This window comes from Carcharodon carcharias, chromosome 20, assembly GCF_017639515.1.
Source record: "Carcharodon carcharias isolate sCarCar2 chromosome 20, sCarCar2.pri, whole genome shotgun sequence".
Taxonomy (NCBI): domain Eukaryota; kingdom Metazoa; phylum Chordata; class Chondrichthyes; order Lamniformes; family Lamnidae; genus Carcharodon; species Carcharodon carcharias.
In genome coordinates this window covers 29,092,832-29,114,568 of record NC_054486.1, presented here as the reverse complement: position 1 = coordinate 29,114,568, position 21,737 = coordinate 29,092,832, and the positions used below count along the sequence as shown (strand labels likewise).

Below are 21,737 nucleotides of genomic sequence, written 5' to 3'. Positions count from 1 at the left end.
TGATTTTTATACAAATCGTTAGGATTTGAGAAAAAAAAAGTTAGCCCCACCTTCTTTTCTTCCCCAGCAAAACAAAACGCCAGAATTAAGCACAAACTTAGATTCGCAACTCACTCCCCTCTCTCCACAGTTTCAATCTCTAATCCCTTAACTCACAGCCAAAACTCCACGAGCTACAGGTAGCCTTTCAAAAAAATGGGCTGGATTATCTCAACAAATGGTTGCACAGCACTACTGCTGTGGGCTGTGTGTTTTTTGCATTACAACCTAACTCCAGTCAGATTGGCACAAGAACCCACACAGCTCAATAACTCCCAATTTAATTTCAGTAATTAGCATTTTTAAGTTATATGGTCTTTTTAAATTAAAATGATACAAAAAGTATTACTGGTATTTCCTGTAATTAGTGCCACTGGCAAGGTGCCCACAACCAGCAGGCAAAATTTAAATTTTTTTTAATTGCAGCTCAGTAGGCTGAAAAAACACAAATCAAGTTCTCAATACTTTCTCATTTCTTTCTATGCTTCTACAAGTTCCAGACCACATAATGCATTCCCATCATATCACAAAATATATTTCAAGCTTTCAAGTTAATTGTGCCATCTGACAACAGTTTCAGTATTATAACTGGCATGAGTAACCCTGGACAAGGCAAGGAAAAATTATATAAATCATCACAGCTTTCACGACTGGAGGTAATTCTAATTTTAATGGTGTGAAGTGAGCAACAGCAAATCGGCTAACTGTTCTAAATCTCTCCGACGGAAATAAAAATTGAGAAAAATGTAACACGGCTGCTGAATCGCTTTCAACCTTTTCACAACGTCACATAAAGTCACTGTTATCATCTGGTCTCTAAACTATGATTCCAGCTGGAAAAGCATGTGCATTGGTACCCTATAAAAATCACATTGGCAGTGATGCCCTTCAGAGAATGTCTAAATAGTCTGTCAACATAAGCAGCCCAGGCACATTTCTTGGTAAAACCACATTCATTACTTTGTCCTAAAAAAAAGACCCTTTTAACAAGACATCAGACTTCTGAAAACACATTCTAGAAAGAATGAACATTTTTAGGAAAGATGGGGAGGGGAGAGATTTAGAGTAAAAATTAATTTGGTAACAATTTTACTGAAACTAACCTCAGCACAAGTCATCTGAAAATTAGAAAAACCCATGATGCTACGTAGCAGCCCTGCAAACTTTACAAACCCCCAAATTTTCCAGGGAGCATATAAATGAAACAGAAACACAAATCATCCTAGCAACGTGAAGTTGTAATAGTTAGGACACGTGAGCAAACACTATTGCTGCATGCCGTTTAAGAAACATAAACCGACTGATAAAGAATGAGCACCACTGCAAAGAATAAGCCCCAGGCGTTTCTGGACTGCTACATGTCTTGTAACATGCAAACCAGGCCGATAAAGCACATAAGTTTGTTAGATTTAGCATGACTCACAAAATTCACATATGGAGTTACTGAATACCATGTTCATTCCACTATTGATTGAGTCACATTTTACTTATTCATGAATTCATTCTTCAAGATTGTGCAATAACCTTGCACTTGTGAAAAAAATTCAACATTTTCACATGCAGCATCCTCCATTTAGACTCCATTTAGACTACATTTGGGAGAGTTCATATTTAAAACATTTTACATTAGTCAGTCTGTGAAAATACGTAAAACATTTCCCACATTAACTACAGTATGAAACTCACTAATAATGGCCACTTACCGCTACCAACAGTTGGTTTAGTGCAAGCTTCAATGAAATCACAAGATGGAGGAAAGCAATATTTTGCTGTTCTATCACCCTGAACTTGCATCATTCCCTAGTTTCTCTCAAGGGTTAGGAACAGGAATAAGTCATTCAAGCCTGCCCCTCCTTTCAATAAGATAACAGCTGATCTGATTGTGGCCTCAACTCCACTTTCCTGTCCATCCCCCATAACCTTCAACTCGGTTGTCGATCAAAAGTCGAGCTAATTCAGCCTTGAATATATTCAATGACCCGACCTCCACTGCTCTCAGGGGAAGAGAATGCCACAGACTGACAACCCTCAGAGGCAAAACTCTCCTGATCTCCATCTTAAATGGGACACCCCTTAATTTTAAACTGTATTCCCTAGTTTTAGACTCCCCACTTCCACATCCTCTCAGCATCCACCCTGTCAGGTTATATGTTTCAGTAAGAACACCTCTTATTTTTCTAAACTTCAATGGGTATAGGTCCAACCTGCTCAATCTTTCCTCATAAGATAACCCTTTCATCTCAGGAATTGGTTGAGTGAACGTTCTCTGAACTGCTTCCAATGCAATTATATCCTTTCTTAAGTAAGGAGACCAAAACTGGACACAGTACTCTAGATGCAGTCTAACTAGGCCCTATACAGCTACATCAACACTTCCTAATTTTTATACTCTATTCCAATAAATGCCAACCGACCAATTCCATTTGCCTTTCTAATCACTTCCTGCAACCGCTTACCATTTGACTCATGTACCAAGGCACCCTGATCCCTCTGTACTGTAGAGCTCCGAAGTCTCTCGCCATTCAAACAATATACTGCTTTTGTACTCCACCTGCCAAAGTGGACAAGTTCACATTTTCCAGCATTACACTCCATCTGCCAAATTTTTGCCCATTCAATTAACCTATCGAAATCTCTTTGTAGACTCTTTATGTCCTCTTGCAATTTACCTTCCTACTTTTCTTTGTATTGTCAGCAAACTTAGCTACCATACATTTGGTCACTTCATCCAAGTCATTGATATAGATTGCAAATAGTTGAGGCCATAGCACTCCACTAGTCACAGCTTGCCAACCCAAAAATGACCTTTTTATCCCTCCTCTCTGCTTCCTATTAGCTAACCAATCCTTTATCCACGCTAATATGTTACACCGTATACCAAGATCTCCTAATCTGTGTATTGACCTTTGATGTGTTACCTTATCAAATGCCTTTTGGAAATCCAAGTACACCACATCTAGGTTCCCCTTTATCCACCTTGCTTGTTACTTCCTCAAAGAACTCTAATAAACTAGTCAAACATAATGTCCCTTTCACAAAGCCATGCTGAATCTGCCTGATTGTATTATGATTTTCTAAATGTACTGCTACTACCTCCTTAATAATGGATACTAGCATTTTCCCTATGACAGATGTTTGGTTCACTGGCCTATAGTTTCCTGCTTTCTGTCTCCCTTCTTTCTTGAATAGTAGTGTTACATCAGCAATTTTCCAATCCACTAGCACCTCTCCAGAATCTGAGGAACTTTGGAAGGTCATAACCAATGCATCTATTATCTCTGCAGCCACGTCTTTAAAGACACCAGGATGGAATCCATCAGCTCCGGGGGACTTGTCAATCTTTAGTTCTAAAAGCTTTCCCAGTACTTTTTCCCTGGTGTTTGAGATTGGTTTAGGTTCCTCCCTCCTTTTTAAGTTATAATTTTCTCTCCTGTCTCTCCTTATGTCCTCTCGAAGCTCACATTGTCATTGAGACACAGCTCCTGCTCTCCTGATCCACCAAACTGATCACCCAACTTCCCTTCCTAACCCCATGTTAGCTCATGTTGTAAACAAGTCCCTCAACTTTGGTACTGCCCACTGGCCTTTAAAATTTTCTGTCAGTACCTCCTCAAAAAAATCTACCCTTGACCTCCCCTTCTGTCCTTGCAAACTACCACCCTGCCTGCAAGCTCCCTTTCCACTCCAAACTGCTAATTGCTGCCTCCCAAATCAGTGCCCATCTCTCCCCAGTACCTTCACGTTTGAACTTCTCCAATCAAGTTTCCATCCATAACAAAGCACTGAACCTGACCACATCAAAGTCACAAAAGGCATCCTATGTAGTTGCGATCATGAGGAATTATTCCTGACCCTTCCTGACCTGTCTGCATCCTTTGACACAGTTGACACCATTTCCTTCAACACCTCTCCTCAGTTGTCCAGCTGGGGAGGACTTCCCTCCCCTAGTTTCATTCCTATCTTTCCAATTGTGGCCACAGCATCTCCTGTAATGGTTACCTTTCCCAAACCATTACGTTTGGAAGTCCTAAGGATCTATCCTCAACACCCTTCTATTTCTCAAATATATCCTCGGCAATATCATTCAAAGCCACAGTAACAGGTTCCACATGTATGCTTACAACATCCAGCTCAAGCTCACCACCACCTGTCATGACCACTCCATTGCCTCTGATTTGTCCCAGATCTATTATTGGATGAGCATTAATTTCTTCCAATTAAATATTGGCAAGACTAAAACCTCTCCACAAACATTGTTCCCTAGCCACTGACTCCACCTTTGTACCTGGCCACTATGAGGCGGAACCAGATTGTTCACAACCTTGGCGTCCTATTGGACGCTGAGCTCAGTTTCTGACCTTAAATCGTCTTCTTCACCAAGATTGCCTAATATCACCCATCTTTGCTAATGCTTCAGCTTTTTGCATGTTATCAGAAACTGCAAAAACACAAGTTTGTATTTGGTTAAAACGCCAGATTAACAAGTTAAGCTTTAAAACAGAATATATGAACCTAAAGAATGAAAAAAAGCCTCCACTGCCACTAATTTGTCAGGTTGCTGATCTGATATCCAGTACTAGATGAGCAGAAATTTCCTCCAATTTGATATTGGGCAGACCAAAACCTGTCACCAACTCAGTTCCCTTGTCACCGATTCTATCCATTCCTCTTGCCACGATCAGAGATGAACCACACTGTTTGCAAAGCCAGCATTGTATTTGACCCTGGGCTGAGCTGCAAACTCTATATTCTTTCCATCACAAAGAATACATGCTCCATTTCTGTAATATCAGCCATCTCTGCCCCTACCTGAGTCATCTGTTGCCAAAAACCTCATCCATCTTTTTGTTAGTCTCGGTAACGGTAACCATGAAACCATTGTCAATTGTCGTAAAAGCCCATCTGGTTCACTAATGTCCTTTAGGGAAGGAAATCTGCTGACCTTACCTGGTCTGGTCAGCAGACCCACAGCAATGTGGTTGACTCTTAAATGCCCTCTGAAATGGCTAAACAGGCCACTCAGTCGTATCAAAACCGCTTCAAAGTTTACAAAAAGGAATGAAACCAGACAGATCGAGCTAGGCACCAGAAACGACAACAGCAATCCCAGCCCTGTACAAAGTCCTCCTTACTAACATCTGGGGGCTTGCACCAAAATTGAGAGCGCTGTCCCACAGGCTAGTCAAGAAACAGCCTGACGTAGTCATACTCGTGTAATTATACCTTACAGACAATGTCCCAGGCACCACCGTCACCATCCCTGGATACGTCCTGCCAGATTAGCTTTACCACCTAAAAGGGCAAGGGCAACTGATGCATGGGAACACCACCACCTGGAAGTTCCCCTCCAAGCCACACACCATCCTTGACTTGGAACTATATTGCCGTTGCTTTACTGTCACTTAGATCAAAATCCTGGAACTCCCTTCCTAACAGCAGCGTGGGTATAACTACACCACATAGGCTGCAACAGTTCAAGGCGACAGCTTACCACCGTCTTCTCAATGGCAATTAGGGATGGGCAATACATGATGGCCTAGCCAGTGATGCCCACATCCCATGCAAGAATATAAAAAAGTCCAACAAGCCTCAATTTTAAACTTCTTATCTTTTGAGCTCAAATCCCTCCACAGTCTCACCACTTGCTATCCCTGTAACATCTCCATCCCTAATACACTACCGGACTGCTGCATTCCTTCAAATTCTGGTGCACTCCTGATTTATTTCACTGTACCATTAGCGTCCATTTCAATTGTCAAGGACCTAAGCTCTGGAATTCCTTCCCTAAATCTCCTTACCTTTCTATGTATCTCTTTTCCTTCAAGTCACTCCTCCTTTGACAGGCTTTTAGTCATTTGCCCTAATATCTCATGTGACTCTGCCAACTTGCATCTGATAATTGCTCCAATGGCACACCTCAAGGTGTTTCATTACTTTAAAGATGTGATATAAATGCAAATTGTTGCAGTGGCTTATGGTGTTTAAACCTTCTACTGGCACCAAGTAGCAAGCTTTAGTTCTCACTTGAACAGCATTTTCACTTCTCAATCAAAGTTGCGTTCAAGCTCTACTCCAAAGACCTGAGTACATAATCTCAGAAAACACATTAACACAGTACTGAGGGAATGCTGATCTATAAAATTAGTTTAGCCAGTTAAAATAACATAGCCCAATATTAAAAATTAATAAGCTTCCCAACACTTGTCAAGCCAGAATTACTTTACTCACTGCGGCAACTGTTTGATGGGTTATATAGGGACAAAAGAAGGGTATAGAGATAATAAGAAAAATCATTCAGTTCCTACAGACCATATACAATTCCTGTTAATGAGCCAGCTGCTTAAATCTCTTGGACCTCCCTGGCTCAAATATTGGATTACAAAGTCTACTGCAAAGAGTTGACTTGATTTCAACCATGGAGCATCTTGAAGTCATCTTAATCACAAGAGATCACTCCTCCAAGAGGATAATCACAATTTGCTCTCTTAGCAAACAGACAGCTACTTGTTTCAAAGTAATTTATACTGGTGATTAAAAACCACATAAGTGGTCTAGTTAAACTTAAGTTACGTTATGTCGATGGTAAAAATCACTTCATTGCAGCATTTTCAGAAGTAACCCTTGATCCTTCTACCCCCATCTGCGATTTTGTTCATCATTTTTCTACTGCACACTATTGCATATCTCAAAAGCAAGCAAGAATAAACATTTTCCCTTCACATTAACTGTGCTTTAGTAACTCATGACTAAGATCTAGTTACTAGAGCAAAGAGGCATGTCGGAAGGCCAGAGTATATCTCAGTATCAAGCAACCAAATCCAATTTTTATTTGCTGAAATGCAAGATATCTCTCATTTCACTGCAGTCACCTTCTTCAAACAGAGGTACCCCTGAATTAGATTCACTATGACTCTAAAATCATCTCAGAAAAATTGTAGCCTAATTCCTGCGTAACTCTGCACTGCCACCCTCCCCAATCATTCACATTGACTATACCAAATCCCCCCACCTTGGCACCCTCCCGACTATGCTCCTGACCCTTTGACTATACCCCTGACCCTTCGACTACACCCCGACCAGACCCCGCTTCCCCCAATCCCTGACCAGACCACTCCAACTCCCCCCACAAACCACTCCCCGACCAGACCCAACTACTTCCCCATAACCAGACTCAACTAATCCCCGTCACCCATCTGCCTAGCCATCCACCTCATCCAACTTCCCCACACAACCATCTTACTCATTCACTCACATTCAAACTTGGCCTATAAATGTAACATACAACAGCTAGTGCTTAAAAAGCGGGCATGTCCTGCCTTCCCCACAATTCTAATCTCCTGCAATGGAGCTCTCCAAAGGACACTGCTCTCTACATTTCTGATAAAGCCAGGCTCAGAGGACCCAGCAAGAAATGCTGGGAAGGATCAGGTAAGAGGAAAGTTCAAATGCAGTGACAATTCGACGATGAGTGCAACTCCTCAGAAGATCCAGGCCATTGACATCAAGACTGTGCTCAACATAAACTGCTTTCAGTGTCAAGTGTGTGTGCTGAATATTTTACATAAAAAGCTAGCATATGAAATTCTGAATTTTCTTTACTTTTTAGCTGTACAGTTATTACAGTTTTCAGGCAGAACACATTGGTAGAAAAACTTTTCAGGACCCACTTTCAAAAGAATTTTGAAATGGACACAGGTCCAGTTCCACTCTTACCAGTATCTTCTCTGCTTTAGCTTCACTGATGCCCTTGATGTTTAGCAGTTCCTTCTTTGGGGCATAGGCCACTGCCTCCACTGTATGGAAACCAGCCTCTTCCAGTTTTTTCACATCATTAGCACTGATTCCACATTGCTGAGAATAGAAGCAAAGTCAATTCAATTTTATAGGAATAACAATCTCTAAAATTCATTTACCACAAATTAAAGCTGAATCACATGCAGATAATAATGCAATTATAACAGATTCCTATAGCCTGTGGTGCTTTAGGGATCACATGTAAAATAGAACTAAGATTGTGGCAAAAATATAATTGAATAAAATCTTTAATAGGTTTTTAAAAGTATGGAGGGTAAAGATAAGATAGAGGAGCTTTGAAAGGGAATTAGAGGTCAAGGGCATGTTGGCTGCAAAACTGATGCCATTGGTGGAGGTAAGAGGATGGGGAATAATGAGTAGGCTGTTAGAAGTTAAGAATGCAAATAGGAGAGAGAGCAGAACAAAGTTATTGAAGTGAACAGGATGGAGCTGTTAATTGTGAGGTGATGCATTTTGGCAGAAGGGATAGGGAGAGGCAATACAGATTTAATGGCAGAGTTGTAAAGAGTGCGCAAGTACAGAGAGACCTGAAGCTTCATGTACATAGATCTTTGAAGGTGGCAGGATATTTTGAGAGTGATTAGCAGGCATATATATAGGGTCTTGGACTTCATAAATAGAGATGTTGAGTACAAAAACAAGGAAGTAATGCTGAACCTTCATAAAGCTCTGGTTCGCCTCAACTAGTACTGCGTCTAGTTCTGGTCATCACAAATGAGGAAGAATGTGAGGGTCCTTGAGAGGGTGCAGAGGAGTTCCAGGGATGATGGATTCTAGCTACAAGGTTAGGTTGGAGAAGCTGGGCTTGTTCTTCTTGGAGTGAAGCAGATTAAGGAGCTTTGTTGGGGGTGTAAAAGATTATGACAGATTTAGATAAGATAAAGGAAGGCTATTTATTTAGCAGGCCATTCAAGGGCTAGAGCAGGGATCTGCAATCGGTGGCTCTGAAGCCATATGCAGCTCTTTAACATCTTATTTGTAGCTTCCAATCATTTCTAGCTAGATCGTAATAACATGAAAAAAAGACTAAAAAAGTTATGTCAAAAAAGTCGTAAGAGCCGTGTTTATATTGTGGGGATAATAAGTTATTCATTATGCTGCACTTCATGGTTTCAAATGATTATTTTAATGAAAAACATCATCATGCTCTAAATAAACTGAGTAGTATAGCTGCAGCATGGTTATAAATAATGTCTTTAGTTCAAGGAACAGATTTTATGGCTTTGATCATTATTGTTTCCAATATAGCTGAAATGATAAATTATTTCTGAATGTGCTATTAGAAGCTTTTTGTTAGAGCACGAGAATCAGTAGTTCAAAAAATTCTTCATTCTACACATCATAAGTTAAAGTTGGTTTTAAAAATGACTTTGACAAAATTTAGTTTAAAAAATGAAAAAACAATAGTAGACTATTTTAATTTTGATTTTTTTCCTATTGATGCATAAATCCAAAATATGTATCTAAAGTTCAATACATGTATTTATCATATATGCAAATTATGCATTCTACCAGAGACACTTGGCAATATGCCAAACATTTAATTTAGAAATGCTGAATTTTTACCTTGCAGCTCCAAATATTTTCTATTGTGCAAGTTTTTTTTTTCCAAAAAGGCTCTTCAGGTAAAAAAGGTTGCTGATCACCGCACTAAAGGAAACAGATTTAAGCTTTCAGGGAAGAAGACTGGAGGGACATGTGGAAGAACTTTTTAAGCAGCGAGTATGACCTGGAACTCGCTGCCTTCAAGGAGACAACCAATGATTTCACAAAAAAATTGGATAGGCACTTGAGGGAAATAAACTTTCAGAGCCAAAAAAGATCAAGCAGAGGAATAGAACTGACTGGATTGCCATGCACAGAACCAGAATGACTATATGGGCCAAATCTCCTCCTCCTGTGACATTATGACTCTATAGCATTTGATGATGTTAATAAGAATTTAGAAATGTACAGCTCCCTGTATGATGGGGTGAGAGGATGATAATAGAGCTATAGGATGGATTTAAGTGTGCAAGGATTCAACCAGCAACATTTGGAATAAACTGCAACTTGTGCAGGGTAAAAGCAGGGATACAGTGTAGGACAATATTGGACAAGCTGAGCCATGAGGTAGAGGAGAGACGAATTAAGTTATAAGGGCAACAGTCTTTGTGATAGAACAGATGTGAGGAATGAACTCAGTTTGGCATCAGTGATATAAGAAGTTGAGATTCTTTACTGTCCGTGCACGGCAGGCATCACATCTGGCATTTCACATTATCCTCCCCTATCAAAAGGATCAAAAAGATTATAGTTTTGATTAAGTTTAATATTTGATTGAGAAATCAATGGTGGAAAATGTACATTTTTCCAATTTTCACATGCATGAAACATTTCATTTCCATATTTCATATGGGTTATAAACAGGGAATTCTGCTACACCATCCCCAAAAGTGCCTTAGCCATAGCCTCTGTCAGAGCTAAGAGTGCCATTTCTGAGCTAAATTCAGTCAGAAGGTTATGGATACAAGCTCCACTCCACAGACTTAAGCACATAATCTAGGTTGTCACGTCAGTGCAGAACTGAGTGAGTGCTGCACTGGCAGAGTTGCAATCTTTCAAATGAAAGATCATAAAAGGCCCCAAGAACAATATCTTGGTCAACATTTGTTCACCAACCACCATCACCAAAACAAATTGACTGGTCACTTATCTCACAACTGTTTGACGGACTGTGCTGTATGCAGGTTGCTTTCGGATGCCCTGAAGATATGTAATTTTCAATATAAATACAAGTTTTCTTTCATTCTTTCATCGCAATTGCCCATATCAACCACCCTGTTAATCTGTGCTGGACAACTAATTTTTAACGCCACACCTTGAACAATATATGGTTTCACACAAAGAAATGTATACAGAAGGTCATTTTACTTTACATGCTCACACCTCAACCATGGAACTATTCATCCCATTTGTTTGAGTCAGCTACTTTTGCATCAGCCGCCGCTGAGTGGTAGCACTCTCACATCCCGAGACAAAAGTTGCATCTTCAACTTCAGAGCCTTAAGCACATAATCTAGATTGACACTTCTGTGCAATACTGAGGAAGTGTTTTACAATTGGAGGTGCAAACCAGGGTACTGTCTACCCTCTCAGGTGCATGTAAAAGACCCCATGGCATTATTCTTTGGTATTTTGGCAAATAGTTATTCCTCGACAAACATAACTTTAAAAAAAATTATCTGAGTATTACCAGTTTATGGGACTTTGCTACATGCAAATTGGGTGCCATGTTTTCTGCATTACAACAGTGATTACAAGTAATAATTGACTGTAAAGTTCTTTGTGACATCCTGACATCATAAAAGGTGTTTTATAATTGCAAGCCTTTTACTCAGTAGCCTCTAAATTTCAAGCAATGGAAGCACAATGTACTTCAGCGCACTGAGTCTCTGAGCCAATAGCACCTTGGTAATGAATCAGATAGTCCAACAGTTCTCCATTCAATGCAAAAAAGAAGTAGAGAATTGGAGAGCCAGAGATAAAGAGCATGGACCTAAAGGAGCTCCGGAGCAGAACAGCAGAGCAGCTGAAGAGCAAAGCCCTTGAAGTAGGCTTCAGCTGGAAAACTCGGAGGAAGTGCCCATGTCAGGGAGATACATAAAAAACCTAAATGAAATCAGCACAAGGAAAGATGCTGATAGGCGAGTCTCTGTGACCGCACATGTGAATCCGGAATGGTATTATCTCAGTAGAGATCAGTAACATTTTTATATTTTATTTTCAATCCAAAAACCCAGGTATTTATTAAAAGAATGAAGCCACAAGAGGTGCTGTCTAACTAATGTTGCCCAGTACCTTGGAACAAACCAAAATTAATGTTTTTATTAAGTTTCATTAAGAGTTACATAAATATAGGTAGGGCAGTGAACCTTGCTCCCATCCAATGCAATGTGTCATATGAAAACTCCAGTATGATTCCCATGTCCGGATAGCTACAAATGCAAAAAGTATAGTCAGCTGGAGGAGTTCGACCTCCAGATTTTGAAGCTTGGAAGTAGCTGGGAGCTACGTGGATAGTTTGTTTCAGCTGAAAGGGGTACAGGCAAAAATGGACTGACTGACCACCAGACAGACAGACAGGCAGGTAGAGCACAAGTCCCAAGTGGTTCTCATTCTCTAACGGGTATTAAGTTCTGAATACTGGTGAGGGTGTTGCTCCTTCTGGGGAGTATAGCCACAGCCAAGTCCATGGCACCACAAGTGGCTCAGCAGTATGGATGGTGGGGAGATTGGGAATGCAACAGGCCATTCAACATTTAGGAGAATGGATAGGTGTTCCTGTGACCCCATATGCGAATCTGGAATGATATTGTTATGATCTCAGTCGAGATCAGTAACATATTTATATTTTATTTTTTAATCCAAAAATCCAGGTATTTATTCAAAGAATGAAGCCACAAGAGGTGTTGTCTAACTAACGTTGCCCAGTACTTTGGAACAAGCCAAAATTAATGAGATTCTAACAGGCCAAATGGTCTCCTGTGCTGTAATAAATCTGCGATTGTGGTATTATAACACAACTATGTTATTTTATTTTGCTTTCAGATTTCCAGAATGAAAATGCACCGAGAGTTATGTTCCATCAAAGGAAGCAATTGCCAAGTAAGACTGTTGCAGATTACATCCTTGAATTAACGAAACTCCGTCACCATGGTTTTGGCGTGACCTTAGAAATCAAAATTATTCATTCGTCGGAGGCCAAAGGAACAATAAAATCCAAAGCTTTTGAGCAAAGGCAATAAGCTGTAGTGGAAGGAGGCTTGTGATGAGACTACAGCCATGGAAATGGCATAAAGAGATAGTTACAAATTGCAAGAAAGTTTGTTTCCTGAACCAACAGGAGAAGTCCACTAGATTTCAGTAAGATTGATGTCATGGCAGCCAAGTTCACAGTTTCAGAGTCAGAAATTTAGATGTTACCATTGCCATGATACCATCAACCATCTAAATGCAATGCCTGTGGGAGAGGCAGTCATATCCAGATGGCGTACAGGAGAAGAGGAAACAGTAATGTTCCAGGTCGTGGTGAAGCTTAAGGTTGCAGCCTAGTGGCAGGTTTCAAGCTAGTTCAGGAGTCTGGAAATCCTCAGGTGCGCATATGATAGATGTGGAAACAGAAGTTGCTGTTATCAAAGATCCAGTGGTGTACTCAGTCAGAGAGCAAGAAAAACAGCACATGGAAGATGAGAATAAAAAGGGATGAAGATATAATTCTAGCACCCACAATAACAATCAAAGTCAGAGATTCACAACGTACTTTCATCACTGAAAAACCAGTAGCTGGTCTGTTATTTCAGGAGAGCACAAGAAGCCCCATAGTCACATTTTTTACACAAACTGGCATGAAACTGACTTATTTACATAACAGTATTCCAAGTGTTAGGTGAAATTTATATTAGGCTGGAATATGATGATGCATCCTAATACCTGCCATAGGTAGTAGTATGAGGGGACAAAGACTTCCTGATGGGAAGGAATTGGCTTCAGAAAATACGGTTAAACTAGATCAAGTTACTTACTGTGGGGATCAGTATGTCTGTCACTGGGTAAGTTCTAAGAGAGAACAAAGTGGTATTTGAGCAAGGAGGGCTAAATGATAAAATTAACCATTATCACAATATCAAATATTATAAGTCAGCAGATCATGCACATGCAGACATTTTTCAAGGTTTCCTGTGAAGACTGATTCATTTCTAGTCAGTTACCTGTGAATTGCTTCACATAAAACAAATGACATGTCAATGCCTGTCAGAGAAACTAGTGAAAAAACTCGCAAGGATATGGTACTCAGTAAAGTGCTCAATTATGTCATGAATAGCTTAAAAAGAGTGTGATGATGGGAAATTGCATAAGTATTTCAGGTGCAGAAATGAAAGTGTAAATTAAGGCTGTCTCCTATGGATTTAAGAGTCATTATTCTGCCAAGGTTTAGAAAGAGATTGTTAAAGGAACTTCATCAAGCACACTCAGGGATAGTCCGTATGAAAGCAGTACCAAGAAGCTATTTTTGGTATCTAAAGGTTGATAGAGATGTTGAAGAGCTGGTGATAAGTTGTGAACTGTATCTCAAAATGAGAAATGAACTAAAGTTCCTTTCATTCCATGATCAGGCACAAGAAAACCTTGGTAATGAGTACATGTCAGTTTCTTTGAAGTGGAAAGGAAAGATACTTTGTTTTGGCCGATAGCAATAGCAAGTGGATAAATGTTGAGTCTATGCCCAATACCACAATTTTAATTTATTCATTCACAGGATGTGGGCATTGCCAGCCTTTATTGCCCATCCCTAATTGCCCTTGAAAAGCTGGTCGTGAGTTGCCTTCTTGAATCGCTGTAGTCCACGTGGTGTAGGTATACCCACAGTGCTATTAGGAAGAGATTTCCAGGATTTTGACCCAGTGACAGAATGGCGACATAGTTCCAAGTCAGGCTGGTATGTGGTTTGGAGGGGAACTTGCAGGTGGTGTTCCCATGCATCTCCTGCCCTTGTCCTTCTCGTGGTCGAGGTCACACGTTTGGAAGGTGCTGCTGAAGGAGCCTTGGTGAGTTGCTGCAATGCATGTTGAGGATGGTACACACTGCTGCCGTTGTGCATCAGTGATGGTGGGGGTGAATGTTTAAGGTGTTGGATGGGGTGCCAATCAGGCAGGCTGCTTCGTCCTGGATGGTATTATGCTTCTTGAGTGTTGGAACTGCACTCATCCAGGCAAGTAGAAGAGTATTCCACCACACTCCTGACTTGTGCCTTGTAGATGGTGGACAGGCTTTAGGGAATCATGATGTGGGTTTCTCTCTCTGCAGCAGTCCCAACCTCTGACCTACTCTTGTAGTCACAGTATTTATATGACTGGTCCAGTTCAGTTTTTGGCCAATAGTAACCACTAGGATGCTGATGGCAGAGGATTCAGCAGTAGTAACGCCATTCAATGTCATGGGGAGGTGATTACATTGTCTCTTGTTGAAGATGGTCACTGCCTGGCACTTGTGTGGTATGTACGTTAATTGCCACTTAGCGGCCCAAGCCTGATTATTGTCCAGGTCTTGCTGCTTGTGGATGCAGCAGCTGGAGTTGCTGTATAAGGCTTTGAGGATGTTAATATACTGCTCCGGAATGCCATACTGTCTTGCGACGTACCCGAGTGACTGCCAATGGATGCTATCGAAAACCTTCTTGAAATCAATGAAGTGGAATTTGCACACAATAATCACAACAGTAGCTTGAAATGCTCTGTCTCTTAACCGCCATACGTTATTGTTTGTTGCAGCCTCCTTCCACATCTTCCCGTGTTAAAGTTAGTTTGTACTGAGGTAAGTATAGGTTTAACATGGGTAGTCATCTTTTGGTACCGTCCCCTTTAAAGTAAATTTGCTGAATTTGAACTGTGTCAAAAATTTGACAGAAGGAAGCATTAAAGGTTTTGTTGCCTCACTAAGCCAAGAGGGATGGAGAATGAGAGTCACAAAATGCAATAAGTGTCTGATAATGATAAGGAATAATTAGACAAAATTAGCATGGTCACTGTTCTTTGAAGCTGAGACTTTGGTGTCTTTTATTTCAAGTTTTACCTGTTGGAGCAAACTTTCACACCTTAATTCACAGAATTTAAACTTAAGAACTCTCTCCAACGCATTGAAGATCTTTGGGTTTGCACTAAGTAACTTACCTAGACCTTAAGGCGATAAGACGTAGGGAAATTGGAGTTGAGGCCGAAATGAGATCAGCCATTATCATATTGAATGGCGGGGCAGGCTCAATGGGCTGAATTGCCGACTCCTGCTCTTAGTTCTTATGTAGAAGTAGGCCATATGGCCCATCAAGTCTGCTCCACATTCAATGAGATCATGGATGATCTGATAACCCTCAATTCCACTTTCCTGTCTTTTTCCCATAATCCTTGATTCCCTTGCTGATTAAAAATCTGTCTACCTCAGCCTTGAATATACTTAACAACCCAGCCTCTACAGCCCTCTGTGGTAGATAGTTCCACAGGTTCACTACCCTCAGAAGAAATTCCTCCTCATCTCTGTCTTAAATGGGCAACCCTTTACTCCGAGATTATGCCCTCTGGTCCTAGACTCTCCCACAAGGGGAAACAACCTCTCAGTATCCACTCTGTCAAACCCCCTAAGAATCTTATGTGTTTCAATACGGCCGCCTCTCATTCTTCTAAACTCCAATGAGTACAGGCCCAACCTACTCAATCTCTCCTCATAAGAAAATCCCTCTGAACTCAGGATCAACCTAGTGAACCTTCTCTGGACTGCCTCCAATGCCAGTATATCTTTCCTTAGATAAGGAGACCAAAACTGTTCAGTATTCTAGGTATGGTCTAATTAGTGCCTTGTATAATTTTAGCAAGGCTTCCCATTTTTATACTCCATTCCCTTTGAAATAAAGGCCAACATTCCATTTGCTTTCCCTATTACCTGCTGAACTTGTATGTTAGATTTTTGGGATCCATGCACAAGGGCTCCCAAATCCCTCTGTGCTGGAGCTTTCTGCAGTTTTTCTCCATGTAAATAATATTCAGCTCCTCTATTCTTCCTGCCAAAATGCATAAGTTCACATTTTCCCACATTATATTCCATCTGCCAAGTTTCTGCCCATTCACTTAACCTGTCTATATCCCTCTGTAGATTCTGTGTCATCCTCATCACTTGCCTTCCCTCCTATTTTTGTGTCACCAACAAACTTGGCGATAGTACATTCACTTCCCCCATCTAGGTCATTAGTATATATTGTAAATAATTGTAGCCCCCGCACGGATCCCTGTGGCACTCCACTAGTTACAGGTTGCCACCCTGAATATGCCCCCTTATCCCAACTCTGTGTCTTCTATCAGTTAACCAATTCTCTATCCATGCTAATATACTACCCCCAACACTATAGGCTCTTATCTTATTAAGTAGTCTTATGTGCAGTACCCTATCAAATGTCTTTTGGAAATCCAAATATATTACATCTTCTGGTGCCCCTTTATCTATCTGGCTTATTACTTCCTCAAAGAATTCTAATAAATTTGTCAGACATGATTTCCTCTTCATGAAGCCATGGATGTCCAATCCCTCCACACCTCCATCCCGCACCGGGATGGTCTGATGGCTCTCCGCTTCTTCCTCGAACAGTGCCCGAACAATCCCCATCCACCACTACTCTCCTCCGTCTGGTTGAACTTGTTCTCACACTGAACAATTTCTCCTTAAACTCCTCTCACTTCCTCCAAATAAAAGATGCGGCTATGGGTACCCGCATGGGCCCCAGCTATGCCTATCTCTTTATGGGGTATGTGGAACATTCCTTATTCCAGTCCTATTCTGCATCCCTCCCCTCCCACAACTATTTCTCCGGTACATCGATGATTACTTTGGTGCTGCTTCATGCTCTCGTCTGGACCTGGAAAAATTTATTAATTTTGCTTCCAATTTCCACCCTGCCATTTTCACATGGTCCATCTCTAACACTTCACTTCCCTTCCTTGACCTCTCTGTCTCAATTTTTGGTGATAGACTGTCCACCAATATCCATTACAAGCCTACCGACTGCCACAGCTACCTTGACTACAGCTCCTCACACCCCGCTTCCTGTAAGGACTCCATCCCATTCTCTCAGTTCCTTCGCCTCCGTTGCATCTGTTCTGATGATGCCACTTTCAAAAACAGTTCCTCTGACATGTCTTCCTTTTTCCTTAACCGAGGTTTTCCACCCACAGTGGTCAACAGGGCCCTCAATCGTGTCCGGCCCATCTCCCGCGCATCCGCCCTCACACCTTCCTCTCCCTCCCAGTAACATGATAGGGACCCCCTTGTCCTCACTTATCACCCCACCAGCCTCCGCATTCAAAGGATCATCCTCCGCCATTTCTGCCAACTCCGGCATGATGCCACCACAAACCACCCCCCCCCCCCCCCCCCCGGTCCACTCCTCCATCACCCCCTACACCTCAACCCCCTCCCATGGCACCTTCCCATGCAACCACAGAAGGTGCAACACCTGCCTCTGTACTTCTCCTCTCCTCACTGTCCAAGGGCCCAAGCACTCCTTTCAAGTGAAGCAGCATTTCACTTGTACTTCCCTCAATTTAGTCTACTGCATTTGTTGCTCCTAATGTGGTGTCCTCTACATTGGAGAGACCAAACACAGACTGCGTGAGCGCTTTGCAGAACACCTTCGGTCTGTCCACAAGCATTACCCAGACCTCCCTGTCGCTTGCCATTTCAAGACTTCACCCTGTTCTCATGCCCACATGTCCATCCTTGGCCTGCTGCATTGTTCCAGTGAAGCTCAACGCAAACTGGAGGAACAGCACCTCATCTCCCCTTTTTTTCCCAATAATTTATATAGATTTTTCTTTTCCCATCTATTTCCATTATTTTTAAATGTATTTCCATCCATTGTTTTATCTCTACCTTTTAGCCTACTTCGATTCCTTCACCCCACCCCACCCCACCCCCACTAGGGCTATCTGTACCTTGCTTGTCCTGCTTTCTACCCTTAATTAGCACATTCCTTAGATAATATCACCACCTTCAACACCTCTTTGTTCTTTTGTCTGTGACATCTTTTGGTCATCTCCAACTATCACTGGCCCTCTATCCAGCTCCACTTGTCCCACCCCCGCCCCCCCCTTAAACCAGCTTATATTTCACCTCTCTTCTGTTTTTACTTAGTTCTGTTGAAGGGTCATTCGGACTCGAAACGTCAACTGTGTTCCTCTCCGCAGATGCTGCCAGACCTGTTGAGATTTTCCAGGTATTTTTGTTTTGGATTTCCAGCATCCGCAGTTTTTTGCTTTTATAAAAGTAAGGATTTTATGCTTCAGTTATACAGGGCATTGGTGAGGCTGCACCTTGAACACTGTATGCAGTTTTGGTCTCCTTATTTAAGGAAGGATGTAAATGCATTGGAGGTGGTTTACTAAACTGATACCTGGATTGAATGGGTTGTCTTATGAGGAAAGGTTGAACAGACTGGGCTTGTTTCCATTGGAGGTTAGAAGAGTGAGGGGTGATTTGACTGAAGTATACAAGATCCTAATCCTTGACAAGATGGATATGGATAGGATGTTTCTTCTTGTGGGTGAGTCCAGAACTAGGGGGAACTTTTAAAATAAGAGGTTGTCCTTTTAGGACAGAGATGAGGAGAATTTTTTTCTCTCAGGGGGTTGTGCGACTTAGGAAGGCGGTGGAGACAGAGGTCATTGAATATTTTTACGGCATAGATTGATTCCCTTGCCTAACAAGAATCTAAGGTTATCAGGGGTAGATTGGAATGTGGAAATCGGAACACATTATGATCAGCCATGATCTTACTGAATGGTGGAGCAGGCTCAAGGGGCCACATGATCTACTCCTGTTCCTTTCTCTTATGTTCTTATGTAGATGATGTTTCGAACTACGTTCCATTTTGCTTCTGCACTCTGAGCGAATATTAAAGAGCGCCCGTTCAATCAAGTCATGGAACTGTTGGTTATCTGGGCAAGCAGTATGGCTGATCAATGATTTGGATGAGGGAGCCAAATGTAATAGTTCCAAGTTTGCTGACGACACAGAACGAGGGGGAATGTGAGTGGTGAGGAGGATGTTAAGAAGCTTCAAGGTGATTTAGACAAGTTGGGTCAGTGGGCAAATACATGACAGATGCAATATAATGTGGATAACTGTGAAGTTATCCACTTTGGTAGGAAGAACAGAATGGCACAGTATTATTAAAATGGCAATAGATTGGGAAATCTGGATGCCCATGCACACCAATCACTGAAAACAAGCATGCAGGTGCAGCAAGCAGTTAAGGTGGCAAATGGCCTGCATTGCGAGAGGACTTGAATACAGGAGCAAGGGTGTCTTACTGCAGCTATACAGGCCTTGGTGAGACCACACCTGGTGCACACAAGGGAGTGATGTGTCTCACACTCAGCTCTGTAGCAGCTGCATGTGTTGAGAATGCTGTTCAGAGAATCATATCTGGTCATGATCAGATCTAGCTAATGCCAATGACCTGATCTTGGGTGTCTCCAGGACACTTTGTAAGAACATCATTGATTTTCATTGAAATAGTACTGGAGGATCTTTTACGTCCAACTGAGTGTGTAGACAGGGCCTCAATTTAAAATCTCATCAGAAAAATAGTGCCATCAACAATGCAGCATTCCTTCGATACTACACTAAAGTGCCAGCCTAGATCACATGGGACTTCAACCCTCAACCTCTTGACCACTAAGCCAAAGATCAAACTCTGAATGGCTCCTTTATGTGGAAGAATGAAAATGTCAATTCCCCATGAAATGTATTTGGCAATCTAAGCCATTTTCTAATTTACATTAAGCAACAACACATAAGTGCTTGCATAAGTGAACCCAGTTTCTACTTCAACATTTGAGCATTTGCATCTGTATGACAAAGGACATGGTGTCTGACCACGTAACCCCCTGTAAAATGGTAAACAAAATTCCTCCCTTGATACTTAATAGCCTTTTTGGAGTCCAAGCTGTCTCCCTTCTCTTTTGGTTTTAAATTGAGTAAGGTCTTTGCATTTTTCCCTTCCTGGGAGGATGCATCCACTTATTCTGGATGATAATGGAGATGGTATATTGCTATTAGATCATGGCAGGACATATTGAGAGAGTGGTTAACAAAGCGTATAGGATCTTGGTTTTCATAGAGGTCTTCAGTGCAAAAGCTCTGGTTAGGCCCAGTTGGAGTAGTGTGTCCAATTCTGTTTACATGCCTTAGGAAGGGTGTGAAGGCCTCTGAAATGGTGCAGAAGAGGTTTACTGAAATGGTTCCAGAGATGGGGATTTTAGTTACAAGGTTAGGTTGGAGAAGCTGGGGTTGTTTTCCTTGGAGGAAAGGAGATTGAGGGGTGATTTGATAGAGGTGTACAAGATTATGACAAATTTGGATAAGATAGACAAGTTAAAACTGTTCCCACTGACTGTACAAGGGATAGGGGACACAGATTTAAGATTTTGAGCAAGAGATGCATGAGGAGGGCGAAAGGAAGAGCTTTTTACGCAGTGATAGGTTAAGACCTGGAACTCACTGCCTGTGCTGATGGCGGAAACGAAAATGATTTCAAAAGGAAACTGGATAAGCACTTGAAGGGAATAAACTTGCAGGATGACAGGGGTCAAATGGAAGAGTGGGGCTGACTGGATTTCTCAAAGGAGAGCAGGCATGGGCTGATTGGCTTCCTTCTGTGCCATATATGACTCTGCAGCAAGCGGCTTCTGATGCTCTAGGCTCTGCTCAATGATGATCCTGAGCGTAAATATCTGCTCGTTGCATAATCTGCCATCCCAGGCATCTGCCTGTTCTTCACGAAGGGTGCCCTTTGCTTTCAATCTGTTGAGAAGCACTATGCTGAAGACCTTGCCAGGTAGTGTCAGCAGTATTACTTCCCTCCAGCTGTTGCAGTCATTGGGATTTCCTTTCTTTGGCAGCTTATTGATTACTCTTCACCTCCAGTCATCCAAGACGTCCTCTGCAGTCCAGATCTTGTTGAACAGGTCCAAGAGCTCTGTTATGATAGTGTTCTTGCCATGTTTCAAGAGCTCTGCTGGTATCTTATCAATTTTAGGTGCCCTGTTGTTCTTCAGGCTCTTGATGGCTCTTTGGGCCTCTAATTTGGCAATTTCTCCCAGGCTGACATTCAGCTGTTGAGATGTAATGCTGTCGAACTCAAATGTGAAGCTGGGGCTGGGCTGGTGAAGATCTCCAACAAGTGTTCCACCCACCACGCCTCCTGCTCCTTATCCATCAATAGCGTCCCACTGTCCTTGTCCTTGATTGGTAGAGCGATGTTACTTCTTGTACCAGTCAATTCCCTTACGATCCTGTAC

At 41.7% G+C, this 21,737-nt stretch overlaps 1 protein-coding gene across 2 annotated transcripts in view; it reads right to left on the bottom strand.

Moving 5' to 3' along the window:
* Positions 1 to 21,737, bottom strand: part of rad51 (RAD51 recombinase) — a 127,529-nt gene that overhangs the window by 83,120 nt on the left and 22,672 nt on the right. For both annotated transcript variants that reach the window (XM_041214292.1, XM_041214293.1), the window contains exon 3: positions 7,753 to 7,890. In XM_041214292.1, the coding sequence (XP_041070226.1) occupies positions 7,753 to 7,890 (138 nt within the window). The remainder of the gene's footprint in view (positions 1 to 7,752; positions 7,891 to 21,737) is intronic.